Source organism: Palaemon carinicauda, chromosome 20, assembly GCF_036898095.1.
Source record: "Palaemon carinicauda isolate YSFRI2023 chromosome 20, ASM3689809v2, whole genome shotgun sequence".
Classification (NCBI taxonomy): domain Eukaryota; kingdom Metazoa; phylum Arthropoda; class Malacostraca; order Decapoda; family Palaemonidae; genus Palaemon; species Palaemon carinicauda.
Genome location: NC_090744.1, coordinates 43139112 through 43160948, shown reverse-complemented (window position 1 = coordinate 43160948; position 21837 = coordinate 43139112). Strand labels below are relative to the sequence as shown.

Sequence of the window (21837 nt, the reverse complement as noted above, 5' to 3'; positions counted from 1 at the left end):
ATGTGTTTTAAATAAGTCCAAACTGTACAAGACCTACTTTTTCTTTGGTGTGGGCAATCTTTTTATAGCCAGTTTTCAATCAAGAACACCCAACAAGCACAAAGTAAAAAAAAAAGAAAAACATGGCTGAATTTTCAAAGCAAATGAATATCATAAAATGAGAAATGTCATAGCTTGTAAAAGTAGAAAATTGTACACAGTTGCAACATTCAGAAAAGACTATAGACTCAAACTCAACCTTACAACGATTACAATTCCACACACTATTTCTATGTATACTGTATATGATTCTACCATTTAGCTCAGGTTGCTTCTTGCATGTTTACAAAGATTCATAAGATATAACAAAGTTTAACATCGTCAAGCATCAATATTGCTACTTTAGCTTTTGCCTTTAAGGAGTTTAAAGACATTTAATAAACTTTTCCCACTTCTTCAGTCTTGCGCATATCGTCCAAGTTATCTATCTTGGTATTTTCCAAGTTTTCACGGCCTTTTGTTCAGGTTTCATCATACCAAGAGTACTTTTCTGAAAAACTTTTCACTATCCCTCCACAACACATCCCAATCATAATAACCTTCAAGATCTTTGCCAGTTCTGTTGCTGTGACCCTTTTAGTGCATCACTTCACACGTAAACCTATTCCAACAACACTGCCCATAAAATCTTGAAACCTTCTTGGTCCCCCTTTGCTATAAAACTAATTCTTTCAAACATACCCTATATCTAAAAACTTTAACACTGTACAGTATTCATTTTCCTACATTCTCTAATTCAGCCTTAGGAGTGGTTTTAAGACTTGCCCAACTACAAAAGAAGTCGCTATTTGTACTTGAAGCTTGTAAAAGCAACCATGTTTGTTTTGGTACCTTTGCTTTGAGCCACTAGATCTGAAAGGTGAATTTTATCAAAGATTGTTAATTTGAAAGAGAAATTTGATACTGTATTTATTTGGCTGCATCCAATACAATGGAATGAATGCTGGGATGGTGGCAAACTACCGATAGAGTTATGGGGTCCTTTGACTAGCCAGGCAGTACATTGGATTCTTCTCTCTGGTTACGGTTCATTGTCTCTTTGCCTACACATACACCGAAAAGTCCGGCCTATCCTTATTCTCCTTTGCCCTCATACACCTGACAGCACTGAGATTGCCAAACAATTCTTCTTCACCCAAGAGGTTACTGCACTATCATTCTTCAATGACCACTTTCCTCTAGGTAATGGTTTAAGACACTTTAGCTATATTAAGCAGCTCTTCTAGGAGGACACTCCAAAATCAAACCATTGCTCTATAGTTATGGGTAGTGACTTAGCTTCAGTACCATGGTCTTCAAGTTTTGGGTTAGAGCTCTCTTGTTTGAGGGAACGCTCAGGCACACTATCTTATTTCTCTTCCTCTTGTTTTGTTAAAATTTTTATAGTTTATATACGAGATATTTATTTTAATGCTACTATTGTTAAAATATTTTTTTTCCCTTGTTTCCCTTCCTCACTGGGCTGTTTTCCCTGTTGGAACCTCTGGGCTTATAATGTTCTGCTTTTCCAACTAGGGTTGTATCAAGAGTCAAACGCAGACGTGATACAATATATTAACAAAAAAGTAGTAAAAAGGGGAAATATGCATCATATTTCTTGTACTTTTAAGTAACATTATTTAAACTTAATATCACAGAGCTGCAGTCACTACAGTACTTCAAATGGAGAATACTCTTGTAAAACAATTGAAATTTGTTGTTGGCTTCGCTGTGCAGAGGGAAAGTGAGCAACACACCATTCTATATTCCATTATTGATATTAGGGGATTCTAAAATGGAAGGCAAAACATGGCCACTTCAAAATTGGGAAAACCAGTGTGCATGCCTGTAAGTTATTTCTTTTTTTATCCGGTCTTTGTGCCTTTAGGGAGTCTAAAGGCACAAAGACCGGATAAAAAAATTATCAATTCCTTAATTAAAAAGGCTGGAAATGGTACAGTTCATTTTATATACTAAATTCATATATGGATCAAAAAATTAAATTTCCCCCCCCCAAAAAGGGAAAGCCATTTTTAAATATAATAGTAGTCTCCTGACTTAAGAGGCTGATAAGACTACAGCATACCTTGTTAACTCCATAGTGCTGGCAAAGAACACCAAATCAGCACAATGCATAAAGAAGAAAATACACCAGCAGTGTATCAGAGATTAGAGCTGCGCACTTATCAAAAAATAAAAAAAAGAAGGGCAAGTAGTTTAAGCAGAACAAAAAAGTAGGTTGGCGCAAGAAACGAACCCCTCGAACCCATGCAGCTAGGTGGTCACTGCACCTAAATTCAGCACGGATTAGAGACGCCATTCACAAGAGCCGGTAGGTTAGTGTACACAGTGGCACACCCGAGGTACGCATACATTAATGACACTAGTAAAGCAGTATGAGCCAGTAGTTAAGAGTCTAGGTGTAACTTGTAAGAACAATGAAAGCTAGGGTTTCCAGTGCCTGAGTTCGGCATGGATTAGGAGTATACCTGCTGCTAGACGCTGGGAATAGGCAAATAAGACACGAGTTGAGCCCGGTAGACACGTGGTTATTATTCAAGACCAAAAAGATTCTGGAAGATGATTTTACTAATGATGAAAAACTTCTGGGACTGGTAATTAAGATAAGACAATACTGTCTCTAGAATCAGAAATCTTTCCTCATAGGCACTTTTCCATTGGAGGCAAGAGTATTTAGAGTGTTTAGCCTGGACACAAATGATCTCAATAGCCTACAGGGGGGTCAGTACTTTAGATATGAACAGAATATCTAGGCACTACAGCAAATTTCTCAGAATAGGGACCTTTCAAGGACAAGTGGGTTCATCTGATGAACTGAAACTGTATGATATTTAGTTCTCTGTTAAGAATAGAGGCATCATAGTGATTAGTTTTACTTCTGACCCAAAAAAAATGAAAAAAAATATTATCGATTGATAACTCAGGGACATGAAAATAGGAAAAAAGTAGTTGTATGTTGCTTTTCACACTACCATTGCAACTGTTATGATTGACAGGACCCTTCAACTAAGTTCTACAAGCCTGACAGATGGAGGGGTACATATTTGTTTTTCTAACAAGTAGGGCACATTAAAGACCAAAGGTATCTACGCAATTCCGAGCTATGACCAGAATCTGGAAATCTAGTGGTCTCCGTATGACCTAGATTTGGGTTAGAGTTGGAAAGTCTAGGGGTGGCGGCAGTCTTTTTCTATCCATCCTCAGATTGAAAAGGGAATTTCCCACTTGAATAAAAGGATATTGGCTACACCACTAATACTATGAGCTCACACTTTAGTTGAATTAAAGTAAAATTTAGACTTCTAAATTAATGTGAATTATCAATGATCATACTTTTCAATAAAAATGACAAATTTTATAATAAATCCTTATAGCACAAAAGAAATATTTGATACTTTATACATAACAGATTATTCAAATAGGCTTGTCGAACTAAACATAACATCAGCTCTGATGGCACCTATCCACGATAGAATCCATTCCCCCCAAAAAAGTCTTTTCAGACTCATTACAGTACTTTAAAATAGTACCCATTTCCTAACCCAGAATGTAAAGTCATCCATGTACTGTCTCTTCGATGTGAAGTATTCTTGTAGTAATCATATCTGGTGTGAAGCAAGAAAACAGGAGAGTTCTGCTACAAGTACCCAAACCTTAAGGGCAAAATAGTTTTAATTATTCAAACCTACCTCCATACAGTATTCCATGACAACCGATGGATTACATTAGAGTATCCCATAAAGCAGGATCTGGTCATTACAGGTTAGAACCAGGAGTATAAGGAATAGAAGTCACCAAATTACTGTGACCTTTGATCGGATTTGGGCTATAGAGTGCTGGGTCCTATGACGCTATTAATACATATAGGTTAGCTCATGACGAATTACACAGGTAAAAGTTATACGAGGTTGGACGAGGGAAGAAAGAATGAAGGTAAAGTAGAATGATACACAGCAAGTACAGTTAGGGATCAAGTGTATGCTGCAAAGACCTTTAAATAATACCTACAGCAGTACACTAATGGCAATAACCCCCAAGGGCCGTGGATATAAAACTAGCTGTAGGAAAGAAAAGGACTCAAATAGTGCTATCTATCTATCTATCTATCTCTATCTTCCACTTCATTTCAATTCTTGGGTTACAGTACAGTAACATGTCCAGTCCAATAATGCAGTAATGGGACTGGGGAGGACATTTATACCATTTAAGCAGAGATTAAGAAATTGTCCAGCAAGAAGGAAGGGATGTAGGAATAAAGGAAAAAGCAGAAGGGTCAAAACTGGAAAACGATTGGGGCATAATAAGGGGAACGAAACCTATGGCGGGTCTTGACCTTAAGACAAATGAACATACATATCTTAGGGATTATGTCAAATGGCTTCAAAATATCTACAATTATGCAGGAGATTGTGTCTCAGCTTGGTACTCTTTGTGTGCTTGGCTATCATAAGACTTTCTCTGTTGTTGATCATCTGGTATGAAGCCAAACGACACATTCTAACTCTTGTAGTACTATCCCTTTCTGTAATAGTCTTTCCGATAACATCATTCCCCTTCTCCCCCCACCCACCAGAGCTTGAATGCTTTCCCCTATTCAGTTGCCCTTTGTACATCCTAACTTCACAGATCTCTGTTTCTTCAACAGTAACATTGGAAACTTAAAACCTCTTTTGTATGCAATCTTTCAGTGGTTTCAAACAACACCATTTTGATGGTGATTTTGCCAAACCTTTCTTGGTATTATGTGTTAATATTCATTTTTTTTTTAGTCTGCATGCTTTTCTTACTTTTACTCCTTATTTTTCCCATCCTTATAATTTACCTTGCAAATGTTATTACTGTATGTCAAAAACAACTTTTTTTTCTTAAATCAGGTCGGTACTTCTAAATCATCAGTTTGAACTTCCTAATTCTTCTATGCTATCAAATCATAAGGCTTAGAAGCCTTGAAAGTTGCTTCACCCGCTTGGTTTCTCTTTACCATGACATCCAAATCCCCAGTTAACATACGGCTACTTAAGGAGTTTTCTGACAGCATTCCCAACACATTCACTACCTTTTATAATATTTACCAAAAACTTTCTTTCCCAAAGTGCCAATCATTAACAAACCCAAATTTATGTTTGGGACTGGGTGTTGATGAACCACTAACTCCTCCTAAGTTTATAACACACAGCAGGGAAATCTAATGGGTCTGAAACTTCTCTGGTATACTGTTTAGTGTATTATCTGTAAAGGAGAAAAGGAATGGGCCATACTTATAAAAGTGATCCAACATTAGACACTGGTCAGCCCTATAAGGGGCCTGTTTTTTTTCTAGTAGAAGCATATTAAAGGTATAAAATCTTGATTTGAGCAACACTGCTTAAATTATTTCCAAGAGGTATGCTACAGTCCTATTTGAGAGAGAATATGACAAAATTTACAATCAAGAGCAATTGCAAAAACCTTCTCTTCTCCTTACAATATACTGTTGATTAACCATTTTTGCTAGCATGGACTTCTAAGGTCATATAACCTACATTTTAAGAAATTTCCCTTCTCAATGCAAAAATGAAAAAGAGGAGGAATATGAACAACAACACTAGAGCCCCATAAGCCATTACTCAGTGCATAGTGATAATTATGGAATCAACATTCACCCTACTAAAAGACAATATAGAAATAATGACCAATGGGCCAAAGCTTGTTTTAAAATGAGACCGAGGTTGGGGCTAAAGTTCAAAAGTTCAAATTACCAGACATCCAGATGAGAACATAGAAAGCACATGAAAGGGTGAGCAAAGCAATAGCAAGGCCAGAGGCAAAAACACTCAACAGAAAATCTTCATTATTTCATAATGTGCACCTTGCAGAGTAAAACTTTATACAGGTCCCCATATGGGAGTTACTCTGAGCACAAGAAAAGCCCACAAATTGCATAACACACTTGCGCATTGAATGAAAATGTAAAAATTAGACTCCTCATCTGCAAGAAAATGAATATCGTATGGAAATTCAAAGATCAATTTCAGCAAACTGGGTTAGACCCTATAAATCAAAGTAAGGAATGCAGGAAAATCTGTTTGAGCAATATTATAAAAAGCTACAGATACTGCAGTATAAGCAAGCTGAATGTACAAAGAATTATCTTGAATTGAAAATTAAGCTGCTTCTAAAGAATTGGAGGAACATGACAAACTACTGAACAAACAACTATTAAAAGGTAACTCCTTAACAGAAGTTATGAAAATCAAACTACAATAATTTGTTCCAAGACATAATTTAGGTCCAGGTAAAGGGTAGGAAAATTCTAGCATGTATTAAAAGGCATATAATTACTTCCTGCAATCAATGCTATTATAATACTTCCAAGGACAAGCATCACATTTCACAATTGGGAAAATCCTTTGGGCGATGTTCTAATCCAATAAAACGGACTTCTATCCAAGCTGAATAAAATCAGCTAACAAGGTAAAATGAGCTTGAACTACTTTTCAAAGAAAATTGTAATTTAAAAAAAAACTTTTCTATATTCACGATGTTCATTTTGCTTCACCTCGAAGCTTGGCTTACTGTATATTGGTACTTGGCCCAAAATTACAATTTTCCACTTCCTTTTCTTTTAATCCAGTTAGGCCTCTAGCACAGGATTAACATAATCTAGCATTTAATGGTAATAAGCTTGGCATTGGTACGCCGTACATACTTTGACTTTCAGTTGATAATAATCTATCCTCTTGACATCACTAGTCAGCGGGGAAAAGGGTGGCAAGTATTACGAAAACAAGGCGAGAATGGAAATACTGATTAGATCTTGTATTTCATTACTAAAGCTTTTTGTTCTCTGACCCGGCATTGCCGTTCAGTTTGTTTACTTTATCTTTCCTTTTAAATGACCAGGTTCTGGTTTGAGTCAATGGTCATCTTAAAAGATAACATATTATCCCCTCTTTGTTAGGTTTAGTTAGAGAAATTGTAAGTTTCTTTACTGACTTCACAGGATAGTTGTACAAACAACCACCTGGTAGTTTGATAGTTTTTTTTTTTTTGGGGGGGGGGGGGGGACTGAGTGAGACAGTTACAGCAGACGATTTTAAAAAGATTAGTTTTTTTTTTATTGAAAATGAACCTGGGGGGGGGGGAGGAAAAATGGACCCAACTTTCATAATCTACAATGTATTCATAAAACAAGGTAAGTCTCACCCATGTCAAAATTTTTCAATCTAGTGGGTTCTATAAATCACCAACCTATGATAGCAATGAAGTTCACAATTTTTTTGACTTCCACCAAAAGAAAAATTTCCATTATCTTTTGGTCTAGACCATTGCCTTAAACCAAAACCTGATCATATCAAAATGAATATATGCATGGAAATATTTGCAAATAAAGTAAACAAACCGAGCAGAAAATCCTGCTACGATAAAAAGCTGTTCGTAATGAAACGCAAGATCTATTAAGTGGTATATTTGACATATGCAAGAAATAAATATACCACGTTTTGATCAAAATAAACGAACAGTACTTTACTGACATAATCTAACACCTTGGTAAAGTCTACAAATAAAGTTTGTTTGACCTTGTTTCTGTAGAAAATGTTCCAAAATAAAACCACCCACATGACCACTAGGTACTATGGTACCTAAAACTTGACCAGGATTTTTCAAGGTAAAATACTTAGCAAATTCCTGTTTGATACACCTCTGTTGTGCTGCTGCTTTTCCTAAGAAATATCCCTACCAACATTGAGGGAGTTGTACTACTAATATCAGGAACACTAGCAGGTAGTAGGTTAGCCAGGGCACCAGCCACCCATTCAAATACTACCACTAGAAAGTTATGGGGTGCTTTGACTATCCAGACAGTACTACATTGTATCCTTCTCTCTAGTTACGGTTCCCTTTTGCCTACACATACACTGAATAGTCTGGCCTATTCTTTACATATTCTCCTCTGCCCTCATACACCTGACAACACAGATTAGCAAACCATTCTTCTATCAAGGAGTTAATTACTGAACTGTAATTGTTCAATGGCTACTTTCCTCTTGGTAAGAGTAGAAGAGACTAGGTATGGTAAGCAGTTCTTCTAGGACACTCCAAAATCAAACCATTGTTCTCTAGTCTTGGGTAGTGCCATAGACTCTGTACCATTGTCTTCCACTGTCTTGGGTTAGAGTTCTCTTGCTCGAAGGTACACTCTGGCACACTATTCTATATAATTTCTCTTCCTCTTGTTTTGTTAAAGTTTTTATAGTCTATATAGGAAATATTTATTTTGACGATGTTACTCTTCTTAAAATATTTTATTTTTCTATTTCCTTTCCTTACTGGGCTATTTTCTCTGTTGGGGTCCTTGGGCTTATAGAACCCTGCTTTTCCAACAAGGATTGTAGCTTATCAAGTAATAATAATAATAATAGTAGTAATAATAATAATAATAATAATAATAAACTTTCATCTAACTTGGATCCAATTCCCTAAGAGTTTGTGACTAAGCTTTTAACAAGAAAGGACATAGCTTTTTTGGGCAGGATTATTTGAAAGCCTTACCCGCCCGCAACCAATTTAGGAACATTAACCGCAATGTGTTACTTTTCATCAAAGGTCAAATTATGGAGAAGGGTGAAGAGGTGCACAGATCAAGATTCGGCTGTTTACAAGACATACACTTTCTAAGCTAAAGGATCTAGAGCTCTCAAATAAAACACCTTTACCTCTATGTTTAGCAATGTCGCAAACATGTCCACACTTTGTCATCTCCAATTCCAAAACTCTTTTAGACACTGACAGATGAAGAGAATTTGTTTTAAAAAATCTGATTTTTCCAGCTTAACTGAATGGCCAAGATATTAAATTACTCTTAGATAAACTGACGGAGAATGACTACTTCCCTCAAATGTATCAAAGTCAATAGCACTTCTAGTCTGGAATAGGGATTATAACTTGGTTCTGGTTTGATTTGTTTCAAAGATTACTAACCTTGTGGGGTAGGATTTAATACTAAAAGGGAACCTGATGTAGCAGCTTTTCTTTGCACTCAAGATAATTTACTGAACCTATTTTTAAATTATGAGAAAACTGAGAGGGTTTACATAGTCTTGAAGGTGGCAGCTTCAGGAAACTTGAATGAATAAGATTCAGAACTTTCCCAAAGTAACTTGCTTGCCTAGCTTTCAGAAAAAGTTTCCTTAACAAATGAGAAAACTAACGAGTCTGACTCTACCTCCATATTTTCATCTTCCCATTCAAATGGATTCTATAGAATGTTAACTACAGGACTTGACTTTTTTCTTTACTTTGAATGGGAACCTTTGTGCCTGCACTAGGCAAGAGACTACTTTTGGCAGTTGAGATACATACACTCACACTGTCAAGGAAAAACTAAATAAGACTAAAGTGCATTACCATTGGAAACATGACACACCCTATCAGACTGTGCTAAACCTTTTAAAAAGATTTATCTAAGATACGTACACAGTTCAAGAGTAACCATACGATATATGAAACAAGTGGTTGCTCACGAGTGCTTATGGAAGCAAGCCGAGACAATAGGGTCCAGGCTACAAGCTCTAGATTCTACCTTTGAATCCAGGGTCAAAATGAGCAAACGGCATTATGGAAGAGCGAGGGTCTTGCAGTAGAAGAATCTAAACTTATTCGAGTGTATGGCTTAGAAAGGCTACCGACTATGGCATGCACTATGTACCATCAGACTTACTGACTGGCACCACCAAGTAAACTTGCGGAATTAGGCTAGAGTTCAACTTCGTCTTATTGCTGTACTAAAGGACACCCCCCCCCCCACCAAAGAGAGAGAGAGAGAGAGAGAGAGAGAGAGAGAGAGAGAGAGAGAGAGAGAGAGAGAGAGAGAGAGAGAGAGAGAGAGAGAGAGAGAGAGAGAGAGGAGAGAGAGAAGCGCCTCCTGTCCCAATTTTGAATCACTTGTCTAAATTCATAGGAAATTCAACTACAGAAAGATGAGTTTGAACCTTCTTAAACTTTAGGAGGAATTCTCAGTAAGAGTGGCTAAGTTAAAACCTTATGGCCGTTCATCATGCACAACATTAGTTACTTAGAATACCAATATGACCAGCACCCTCTAAAACACTGGAAGCCCAATATTTCAAACTAAGGTTACACCTTCAGCTACCATTTGAAGCACTACTCTAAATACTTCCTTACTAGTGTGACAGCAACCATCAGTTCTTCTTTTAATTCTATAGCTAGTTTCCAGATCAAAATAAATATACTTCCAGCAATAACTAAATAATGTAAATCACTTATGTACTTATTCCTTGGATAAAAAGAAAAGAAAAAGTGTCAACATTAGAAGGCTACAGTGGAATGAATTTTTCCACTTCATTGTACTAGTAGGGTGTTAAAAAACATGCACGATCAATCTGGATGCCACAATGGTGAAATATATGCATTTAAGGATGCGAATAACCTTTGGCTTTAAAATACCGTAAAATCAGTACCACAACTTCCTGCAAAGTCTTGAAGCACTTGTAGCATGTAAGTGTTCCCTTAAAATTGTTGGTTACTTCTTAGTGATAGTAAAAAAGAAACTATCCTATTGATATTACAATACTAGAATAACATTGAATACAGTGCCAACATGCATTTAATATCTTAGATCACCATACGGGAAATATTACTGCCAATCGCCTGTTTGGAAATTTACCATGTGAACGTCCTTTGTTTATAAAATCTCAAGTGCTTGCATAGCTCATACTTTCTTAAATTTTAGTAACCTGTTTTACAGAAACAAAACAAAACAAAAAACATTGTATTAGACTTCATATTCCACGATTTATTGAGGTTCGTAATGCATGATTATATATTGACCCAACCTTTATATTGCATTATTAAAATTATCTAATTATAATGAGATGAGTTTTCAACTTAAAATACAAAGGCCCAGACCTAACATGCAGCAGTGTCCCACAATTGTATGCTATTTTCATTCGGGTGTTTGTACCAAGAGCTAATTCTAGGGTGAACTTGAATCTTCCTGCTTTCTGGAGTCTCACTGAAGGAAAGTTTCATTCTAATGCAACCGTTGAAATCTCCCTCACACAGTTACTATCACACCCTATTTATACAGAACTATAATAACAACTGTACCCCAACTCTCATTCTCATCTTAAGTAAATACAGATCTGTAACGATTATTTAACCTTGGGTAGAGAAATTCTTTTTCACATGTTTGTCAATTTTCCATTAGAATATTTTCTCAACTTGACAAGAACGCTTTCCGCAAATGAGCTCTAACTTTCCTATTTTCAACAAGCTTTCTGGATGAAATTCAACTAATTTATTTTGTTCTATCTTCCTCTTCTTAGGAGTGAGAGAGAGAGCAATAGAGAGAAAAAAAATCATCTGACTTCACTGTTAAAATGGTTACATAAAATTGGAAACTAAACTAAAATTGATCTTGTGTAGAAATTCAAAACATTTTATGTAACCAATCTAATGAACAGCAGAGCAACGAAAAAATACCAAATCTGTTGAAGAATTTACACCAAACTGTCAAAAGTTTTAATGGACAAAATTCAAAGGCCATATTTTTCATTGTTAATATCTAAGACCCAAAGTTGATTGGTCAGCTTGGTTTCTACTGTAATGTACAACTAAGCAAATTTAAATAAATATTTTAGCGGGGTAGTATAACATATTTTTGGACAAAAATAAAATCACAAATTGTTGAAAAAACAATAAATCATTTCATAGTTCTGGCAACCACTCCCGGTTGCCATAAGGGCACTAAAAACTGTAAATTTATGTAACTCAAATGTGGTGCCAGCTTACACTGTGTTTACAGTCAGTCCTTTAAATGCCCATCTTAAACCATCCTTTTAATTCATTGCTAACCATCAGCATTTTTAACTTATTTGGTTGTTGTTGCAAAGTTGAAACAAACTAGCAACTAAATTGTAGGCCCACGTGCGCTACCATTAGGAAGAACAACAAACACAGGCCTACTGGAAATTTCTCCAATTGTTTGGGAGCATCTTTTGGTGTAAACATCAACTGTGACACCTCCGACAGTGATCTCTGGAGATCGTGTTTTTTTTTTTTTTTGCATTTCTTGTTGTCTTTTACTTACAATTAGGAATGCCAGGAGGAGAGGGCAGCATCCTTAGCTGCTTGAAGTATGCTGAAAAAAGGCACAAAGGCTTTTATAGAAGCTACAAGGAAGAAAGGGATGTATGTGGCTGTGCCTTAGTTCCTGAAACTAGTGCTGTGAAACTCAGTTTTATAAAACACAGTACGAAGATAAAAGTGTGTTATTGATTCCCCTGTGTAACAACATGTAGACATCATCTATAATCTGGGACAAAATGGTTATGGTGTGAGTGAAAAAATCAAGTGTAAAATTGATGCATCATCAGCTAGACAGTGTTTCTGTTGTTTGAGAGTTACATTTAAACTATCAAGTGAAGATAAAAGGGTGAAAAATGGAGTCAACCATCACTCTGCTATTTGTGTACTGTTTGAAGACTTATGGCCATAATTAAGCAGAATTGGAAAAAACTAATTCATCCGAATATGCAAAATACATCACAGAATGTGCTCTTTAAAACAAAACAATACTAGATAATGCCAGCTAATCTGTGAGAGATGTTTTGGGGAAAAGCTCAGGAGAACTTGTTGAAACTGCTATGACTTTTGATAGAGCATGGCACAGGTTTAATTATGGCATAGGAGCAGCTATAGAAGCAGACTAGTTATTGGGGATTATCAAATTCAGGAGTAAATTTTGTTTATCATTGAATACAGAAAAGTTTTTGACAAGAATGATGCTCATCTGATTACAACAACTCAAAGAGCTTTCATTAGGTGACAAGGATGCCAAGTGTGTTGCTCAAATGTGGAGGAAGTCTGAGCAGTTTCAGATGCAGTATAAAATTTATTTTCTATTTGGGGTGATAGTTATGCTTACAATGCAGTAACAAATATGAGTGGGTAGAGATGTCCAAAGGGTGCAAAAATAAGAAAAAAAAATAAAAATTGTAAATGCAGTGTAACCCATGTTTCAAAAAGGCTTGGTAGAAGTCTCTCTGATATGGACAAGAAATATACTGTATGTGGATAGAGAAGCTGATAATATAAATCCCCCAAGAAAAGGGAAGTAATGATGAGCCACCCTTGAAAGAGAGAAGTGGAATGGGAGGAAAAATAAACTGTCGGACCCTTGATCATATGCAATATTATTTTCATGTCAGTACCAACAGAAAAGTGAGCACCTCTGTAGCTGAAATGAGAAGACATCCTTTTGTCTTTTTGATTGAATGTTTACTGATGAAAACCCCCATGATCTTTGTGCTGACGGACATGATTCTGGGTTCCTTAATAACAGGGCCATGGGTTGTGGTGAAAATATGCCACCTTGTAAGTTAACGTTAGTATATTTCCCTATGGCACCTCAAATATCTATGAAATAAAAGAATCAATGCCTACTTAGCTTACTCATAATAGAAGAGTCATTGCATTCTTGAATTTGGAATTTGTACCCAAATCAACAACAACGCATACTTTGGATCATGGCCCAGTGTTAGGACCTGGGTGGCCATTTAGCTTCCAAGTGCAAGTAAAGGGAAAGTTCAAAGTTGCACTTTAGAAGTTAAATCAGAAAAAAAAAAGATGAAAGGAAGTGGGAATGTAGGTACAGTAGGCTAAAAAGTTACCAGCTAAGAGCTGAAGGGCAGCTGAAAAGACTGTACTAGTCCCCTACATGGATATCAAAACAAACAACTCTAATAAGCTACAGTTGTTGCCTTTTGTAACGTTAGCTATTAGCAATCTCGTGTGAAATTTTGGGATTACTGCAGATCTGAAAAAGATCCTTCTGATGAAGAGCGATACTCATGGAATTTCCAAAGGCAAAGAAAATGGGTAAAACCCATTAGATTTGATCTGAAAAGCTTACTGGGTCATTTGAGTAACAGATTCACTAACCCATGAGAAAAATTTTTTTTCTCAAATATAGGGATGTATTAATTTCAGCCATTAAGCCCAGTATTCTGGGGCAAAGCCCGAAGATTGCAACATACAGTAAAAGTTGAGGGGCTGAACAGTATATATATAAAAAAAAAAAGAAAAAAAAAGCAAGCAAGCAGGAAAGGACGTAAAGGAAGTGGTAAAATATGCAAGTAGGAAGAAGGAACTGCGGAGAAGGAAGAGGCTAAAATGTGAATGCAGGAAGAAAGAATGGAACAAAAGATCAAAAATAGAATGCAAAAAGAAAGAATGGAAGAATGAAGCAAAAGGAAGAGGCTTAAAAGTAAATGCAGAAAGGAAGGAAGAAGACATGAAGCAATAGGAAAAGGCTAAAAAGTGAATGCAGAAAATAAGGGACAAAGTAAAAAGAGGGGAAAAATTGAATCCAGAAAGAAAGGACGAAGGAACAGTGCAAAAGGAAGAGGCTAAAAATTAAATGCAATAAGAAGGGAAAAAGGAACAAAAACTAGAGACAAAAAAGTGAATGCATTAAGAAAGAAGGAAAGGAACAAAATTGAATGCAACTAGGGCCCCAAGGGACTCTGCACAGGTAACCAAGCCTAATATGTTTGCTTTTATGGTGTACGTATGAATGATTCTTGAGAAATTGTCTTAAAAGTATTTTCTGTGGTATGAAAAATAATTTCAAATGCATATGACGCATTTTATAGCATTCAAAATTTATGTATAAAGTATTTCAATATTTTCCATTAATACAAATTATTTCTCAGAACACAGATAAAGTTTATGATTGAATCAAAAACCTTTCACTGCTAGTTTCTCAAATTATCTCTAATTGCTAATGTTTCTTTGGTATACGGCTAAAAAGGCAGCAAATGCAACTTGCTTTTACCCAAATTTTCTCCTTTTTCAAGTACTCACTTGAAACATTACATAACAAGCGTGTTAAGAATTACCATTAAAACTTCTACGATTTCAACAGTGACAATCTGATCTTTGTCACTAAAAAATGTTATACATCCCCTTAGACATTGCTTAGCTGTACAATCAAATTTTTGGCATAAAATCACTTAAATTTCTGCTTACATGTAGTCAACACCCCTTCGATGTGGGTTTTCATGTCAATCCAAATGTATTGAGAGAACATCATACATAAGACCAAATACAGTACAACATACAGAGTACTGTATTTTATCGGAAAGCAGCCTTACAATGGATCACGATTCAGTTGACTGAGCAATGAAGATATTATCGCGCAAGATGATGCTTTGATCAACAAGTCGTGTTTTCAGGTTTTCAACATAAAGGCCTACCTACTTCTAGTAACGTACCCTATTTACAACACCTAAAGTAATTCAGTAATACAAAGTTGAAAAAACAAAAAGGAAATGAAAATAAAATAAAACAAATAAAAAAAAAGAAGGAAGAAAGACTGTGTGTGTGAATGTAATCCCCTTCAATTTTGAGGAAGTTTACAATTTTTCTGAACAACACCTATGCCAAACCTATTTTGTTTAACACTATGACACAAACAGATCACTTTAAAACATGACTAAATGTAATGACGGTGATAGGAATCAAAGCAAATGATGGCGAAATTTAAGCATGCATGAATGTAGAGCACTGGGCAACTATAGATGACAAAATGATTTATGCAAGTGTCAATTAATATCCTGAAGATGTAATGAAAACATATCCACAGTTATGCCAAATATGAATAAACTGTATTAACTTCTTAAGTCAAAAAAACTAATTGGTTTTTAACTGTAATCTCGTGCATTTACCAGTCTTCTTTTCTTGTCATTGAAAATTAATTTAGTCAATTTAAAACTATAAGCTTCAAAGTCACTAAAAGCTAAGACAATTTCCCTGAATAGTTTGTGGGAAAAAAACATATACACCAGTAAATGTTTCTAATATTAAACAAGGCACTTCAAAATGTGCAACACTATTCCTTGCTTAACTTTAAAAGTAATGAATTATTTCAACCAATTTAATGATGCATACTATACATAACTTTAAAACTACAATGAAATATATCAACAAGTGCTAAAAAATATTCATTTTCCCTTGACTTCTTTTAGAGATCTACCTGCTATTACATCATATCCCTCCTTGAATGCAACTATTTCAATTCCTTAACAATAATATATTTTAGATCGCCATCAAAATAGGACTTTAAAAGCGGCTTCCCATACATTTATCTCCACTATAGTAAAGTCTAAACTTAAACTTTACAGTATTCTTATTTTAAGCACCAACTTTCTTATTCTAATAATTATTCAATGTACTTTATGTCACATATCCCCTTCATTCTAATTTTGATAATCTGTATATTTCCTTAATTGCAGGTTTTTTTTTATCTTATCAGTACATTGCAATTAAAAAAAACTACATTGCAAGTAAAAAAACTATTCTTACTTCAATTATTAGAAATATATTTCAAATTTTAAATTTCCCCTTACTATTTATTTGAATTCTCCTTCTATTCTTGTACAAATAATTATTCAGAATAATTTGAAGTCCAAGTTTTTCCCATATCTTAGTCTAAATTTCCCTCTATTCTTAAGCTTAAGAACAACAACAAAATATATAACACTTACTTGTCCCATGATCCCCCCGAACGAGGAGGTACGGGCCCGAGCCTAGGCTAGCTTATTAAAAAAAAAGAAAAGATATAATAATAATTTGATCATTAACTTGTCATTCATATATAACTCTCAACAAACAACAAAGTCAAAGTGTAACTTCAATTGCTGGTTTCATTCAAACTCAATCATTCTCTAAGATTTTCAAAAAAACCATGGCAGATGGCCACTCCCAGACAAAACTTCCAACACTCGGATGGAAACAAAGCTCTATGAAATTATTTACCTATGAAGGAACTGTCTCTATATCAAATTCTAAAACAAATATATTCTATGGACATTTTCTTTAACTACACTTAAAATTATGAGATCACAAAAGAATACGGAAGGTACTATATTTTGCAAGCGAGGACTCTTCTCAGGGCGAACCAAAGGCATGAGGGCAAAATTGAGAGAAAGGGGTAGAAAAATTAAGGCCAGCTTACACAGGAACTATACATAAGTCAAAAGAAACAAAAACCCTTCACAACTAATCAAACACAAACATATGATATGAACAGAGCACACCTATATATTTGCAACTTTCAACAATTTCCTAATGATGTTTGTACAATTATCTCACAAGATGAACCAGTTCCAGGGTACCTTAGTTGAAAATACTTTTCTGCATATGCAATACTCGCTTCTATGCATATTATGTATAGAATATGTATGTATATCAATGTATTCAAAGATATTTATACAATGTATATGAACTTATTTTTTACACATTGCATTCACATGAATGACACTACATACAACTTTATACATAACAAAAACAAGAGCCCTTTGTAGGCAAGCATTCTTTCGATTCCAAACAACTAATAAAAGAAATAATGAATGACGGCATGGTAGCCACTGGTCAATTCAGAATTGTTTTATTACTTGTGTAAAAAACAAAATTAATTAATATACAGAAAAGAAGCAAACCAAGTATGTAAGTATATATATATATATATATGAGAGAGAGAGAGAGAGAGAGAGAGAGAGAGAGAGAGAGAGAGAGAGAGAGAGAGAGAGAGAGAGAGAGAGAGAGATTTATATATGATCTATTGCCCCCTCCCATACATGTGAGCAAAGCCAGAAATATTCTGTAGTTGTAGGTAAATGGTGACGCAAGTCATAACTTTTATCTCTTGTTTAACTGTAGTTCTCTATCATACTCCACCATTAAGAACAATATCTATTTTAACCTGGGCACATTACATAAAATTAAATCAAGGAATATTTCTCTACGAGACTATCCCATATACATCAAATAATACTGTATTCATACTTCCAGTATTTACCGTATTTCCCGTGTCATAAGACGCACCTTTTTTCACGAAAAATGCCCGCCAAAATTACCTTGCGTCTTAACAATTAAGAGAAAATTGTATAAGGGAGTTTGACATCCCTCAAACACCAAACTATTGACATACAAGCACTCAAACTGACGAGAGATAGAATATAAACCTACAATTATCATTCATATGTAATAAATTCATTTATTTTTATATTGCACTTCCTTTAATGAAGTAATGTGGCATTTTTTTTCTTTTTTTTGGTAATCAGCTGATGATTCGCTACCCCCTTCTACAAGAAAACATGCCAACTAATGGTCTCATAGCAGACACCGCTATGACATATTAGTTGTTTATGCAGAATAGGCCTACTGTATATCTATTTTCACATTTTTTGTTGATATTTTGTAATAAAAGTAATATATTGATAATGACTTTGTTGCCTAAGTTACAAAATAATACAAACAGACAGTTGCTGAATACGACCTTGGAAAAAACTTGTTTGTTGATTGCAATACTGTATTACCAATTTGCAGAAAAGTAACTAGACCTAGAATTACATAAACAGGCAAAATTATTCCACCAAAAAGAATGTCAAGTTTCTTTAATCAATATTTACATTTTGTGTGAAAGTTTAAAGGCTACGAGGAATTTTGGAAATATTACGAGAATTTTACCTCTTTACCAAAATTTTATGAACTTTTGGCAATGTTGCTTTCATGTAAACAACACTTGAAACACCAAATACTCTAAACGTGTAGTTGTGGTGGAAACCATGACTGGATTAGTGGTTTCTTATATGAATATGTAATAAAATTTGGATAATCAGCATACATCTAATTAATATTAACTTAAACATTTCATAATACACCCAAAATAAGAAAAGTTACTACTGTGCAAGACAATAATCACACTAAAGTTGCTGACTAGGGATATGTGCTAAGAAGTATTTAAAATCCTCAATTTCTTTTTTTTCTAAAAGTGCCTTGCTAATTTAAGGGTGCGTCTTACCACTTGTAGCGTCTTATGACACGGGAAATACAGTAATTTTCCTTTACTGAATAATGATCCTGGAGGCACTTTTACAGCCATGAAATACCCCATCATACTAGTTTGTTTATCATTACAGTAAAATCTATCCTTTACTGTGCCATAATTAAAAAAAATACTGTACAGCTGTCAATGGGAACAAAAGGTAATTCCAACAATGACTGATTAATGAGAAGCTAAGCCAGTTTCATTTTTACCCAGAGAAACTTAAAGCAGATTAAGAAAACAGTACAAAATAGTAAATTATTCACATAAAAATGGAATACAATACAATCTGCCTGAACAATAAATGTTCAATCAAGAGGCTAAAAGGCAAAATCCCTTCCCCATATTGCCTTTAGAAAATAATTTGGATCAAGTGAAGAGCATGATATGCAGGATGCAAAATTTTGAAAAAATTTGTAAAGAATAAACACAATTCCTTGTATCTCAATCCACAAAGGAGGGTGTGTGGATAACATAAGAAGTCGACACACAGTAATTCTACATGATTATCGATTAAAATGACAAATTTCATCATGAAGCAGCAAAATATTTCTTAACCATACATACATACATATACCAAGGCATTTCCTTCAATTTTGGGGGGTAGCCGACATCAACAAATGAAACAAAACAAAAAGGAGACCTCTGCTCTCTACGTTCCTCCCAACCATATGCTGATAAATTCTAAATTCTTATGGTATTAACCTTTAAAAATCTATATATTCTATTGAATTTTGATAATGTGTGTATGCACAATACATGGTTAAAAGTTTTGATGTAAGAAAACATTATTTTGGGGGAGGTACTGTGGTTCTAAAAACTTTCCTGTGAAAGGCTAAAACAGGGATTCCAAAACGACAAATACCGAAGGAATATTGTCTCCCGTTCTAGAGTGAGTGTATCAACGTGCAAAGCACGAGACTTAGTGTATACGGGAAACCTTTGAGTTCAGACTTAACAGAACTTGACACGACACCTCTAATGCTGAAATTCGTCTGCTTTGGGTGACGTAATGACTATGTCATCATCTCTTAGAAAAGAACCACTGTTCAAATTGGAAACAACGCTATCAGCATAACACTTTCACCAAACTGCCATCTTTTAGTTTGTAACAATAACAACAACTGAGTATCTAATTTTCAAAGTAAGAAAGAGGGCCATGTTCTCAGGTAACCGCGGAAGAGCTTATTCTGATATGAAGTCTGCTTTGAATATCTTAGCAGAGGCAGCTTTAGGCACTGGGGGTTTTCTTCTAGATCACAGTTTGCTTGATGCTTTTGTTGTCAGAATGGCAGTGCCAGGTCGAAGATCTCCCTATTTTGTCCAAAATGGTGTATTTGGTATCTAAGTTAATGAGGAAGGTTTTACCGATAGATTTTACCTTGACCAAAGTGTAGCCAATTTATGGGGTTTATATCGGAAAGATTTGAGAATCATGGATTGAAGGTTATTGTGAATTCTTTCACCCTAAAAAATTGGATGCTCGGGTAGGTACCACTCAGTTGGGTGACCATTTCCTTTAGACCCAGATCATCTTTGGCCAGCAAAACTCTGTGTCGGGCAGACTTTAATTAACCTAGTGTCTGTTGTCTTCTTTGGAAGAGAGAGCTATGGAGGATCCCAGATGGCAACCCCTGCCGTAATACAGCTACAGTAGCTAGTGTGTTATTTACTTATTACCCAAGATAAAAAATAGAAAATTTATTAAATAAATGTACACACAAATGCAGCATAGTCTGAGAAGCAAGATTAAATTCAGTACAATAGTACTTTGGTTTATGAGTGACTGAACATGACAAATTCGAAGATAATTTGTATTTTTCCTAACCATACAAACCTTAGCTATTTACAAAGGGTATTACTTTTAGCGTAGCTGAAATGGCGAGCCATTAGAATTTAACGAGGGTGTATTACCCCCGCGCTAGTTAGCGGGGGGGGTAGGGGAGTGGTAGCTAGCTACCCCTCCTCCCCCTCACACACAGGAGAATACTCACTTTCACTTAGAGGTAGGACTTGTCTTGGGGGACAGGGCTGGCGGGCAAATATGTGTAAATAGCTAAGGTTTGTATGGTTAGGAAAAATACAAATTATCTTCGAATTTGTCATTTGTTCCGTAACCGAAATACAAACCACGCTATTTACAAAGGGTGACTTATCCCTTAGGAAGGGTGGAAAGTCCCCAGCCATACTGGCTTTGGCTTTACCCGGGGACTCAGAATCCGAGTGAGTCGCACTCGAGAAAAGGAGTCCCTGCACCTCACAAGTTCCTTGCACCGCAAGGAACCATGTGGCCTACGTAAGCTTGTGTGTGAAGGAAGAAGTGTGACCCGTCTTAGGCAGTTGACCTGGAGTTCCAGAAGGAACTCTGGGTTAGGACGTTCCCAATACCACCTCGTCAGGGTATGGGGGACGCGACAGTATTGACTCAATACTCGGAACACAAGGAAGCATGGTTTACCTGCAGAGGTTCGAGGTCAGCTATGCAGAGACCAGGATGCTGCTTCCCCGTAGAGGGGATGATGAAGAAAGAAGTAAGGGCCAGACATACTTCTTTCGTTCATGCAGACTAAAACCTGATAACAATGCCCTCAACCTTCTGCTACCTGTCCAAAAAGGAGCCTGAGGTTAGACCAGCTGTTGTGTAGCCACCACAGAGCGATAGAAAACGTATCGAGACTCCTGTGGGTCACGCCCTGCAGGAAGCGGGCTGCGAAGGTCATCAGACGCTTCCAGACTCCAGCTTGTAGCACCTGCGTCACAGAGTAGTATTACTCGAAGGCGAGGGACGTTGCGATGTATCCAACATCGTGCTGTAGGGCGACGTGACGGGGGAGGGTCTGAAGACAGGTCGAGATGAATGTCCTTGAGTCCGGGCTGAAGAGGTATACTGGTGACTCTCCCCCCAT

At 35.9% G+C, this 21837-nt stretch overlaps 1 protein-coding gene across 6 annotated transcripts in view; it reads right to left on the bottom strand.

Annotated features, from left to right (window-relative positions):
* Window positions 1-21837, bottom strand: part of LOC137660311 (BUB3-interacting and GLEBS motif-containing protein ZNF207-like) — a 102433-nt gene that overhangs the window by 5801 nt on the left and 74795 nt on the right. For 3 of the 6 annotated variants that reach the window (XM_068395121.1, XM_068395124.1, XM_068395125.1), the window contains 2 exons: window positions 16590-16636; window positions 12131-12181 (listed from right to left, as the gene is read on the bottom strand). The exons of 1 other annotated variant lie outside the window; for it this stretch is intronic. In XM_068395121.1, coding sequence (XP_068251222.1) covers window positions 12131-12181; window positions 16590-16636 — 98 coding nt within the window. Of the gene's footprint in view, window positions 1-12130; window positions 12182-16589; window positions 16641-21837 lie in introns of all 6 variants that reach the window. 2 more of the 6 variants (XR_011047665.1, XM_068395122.1) reach the window with 2 other exon arrangements.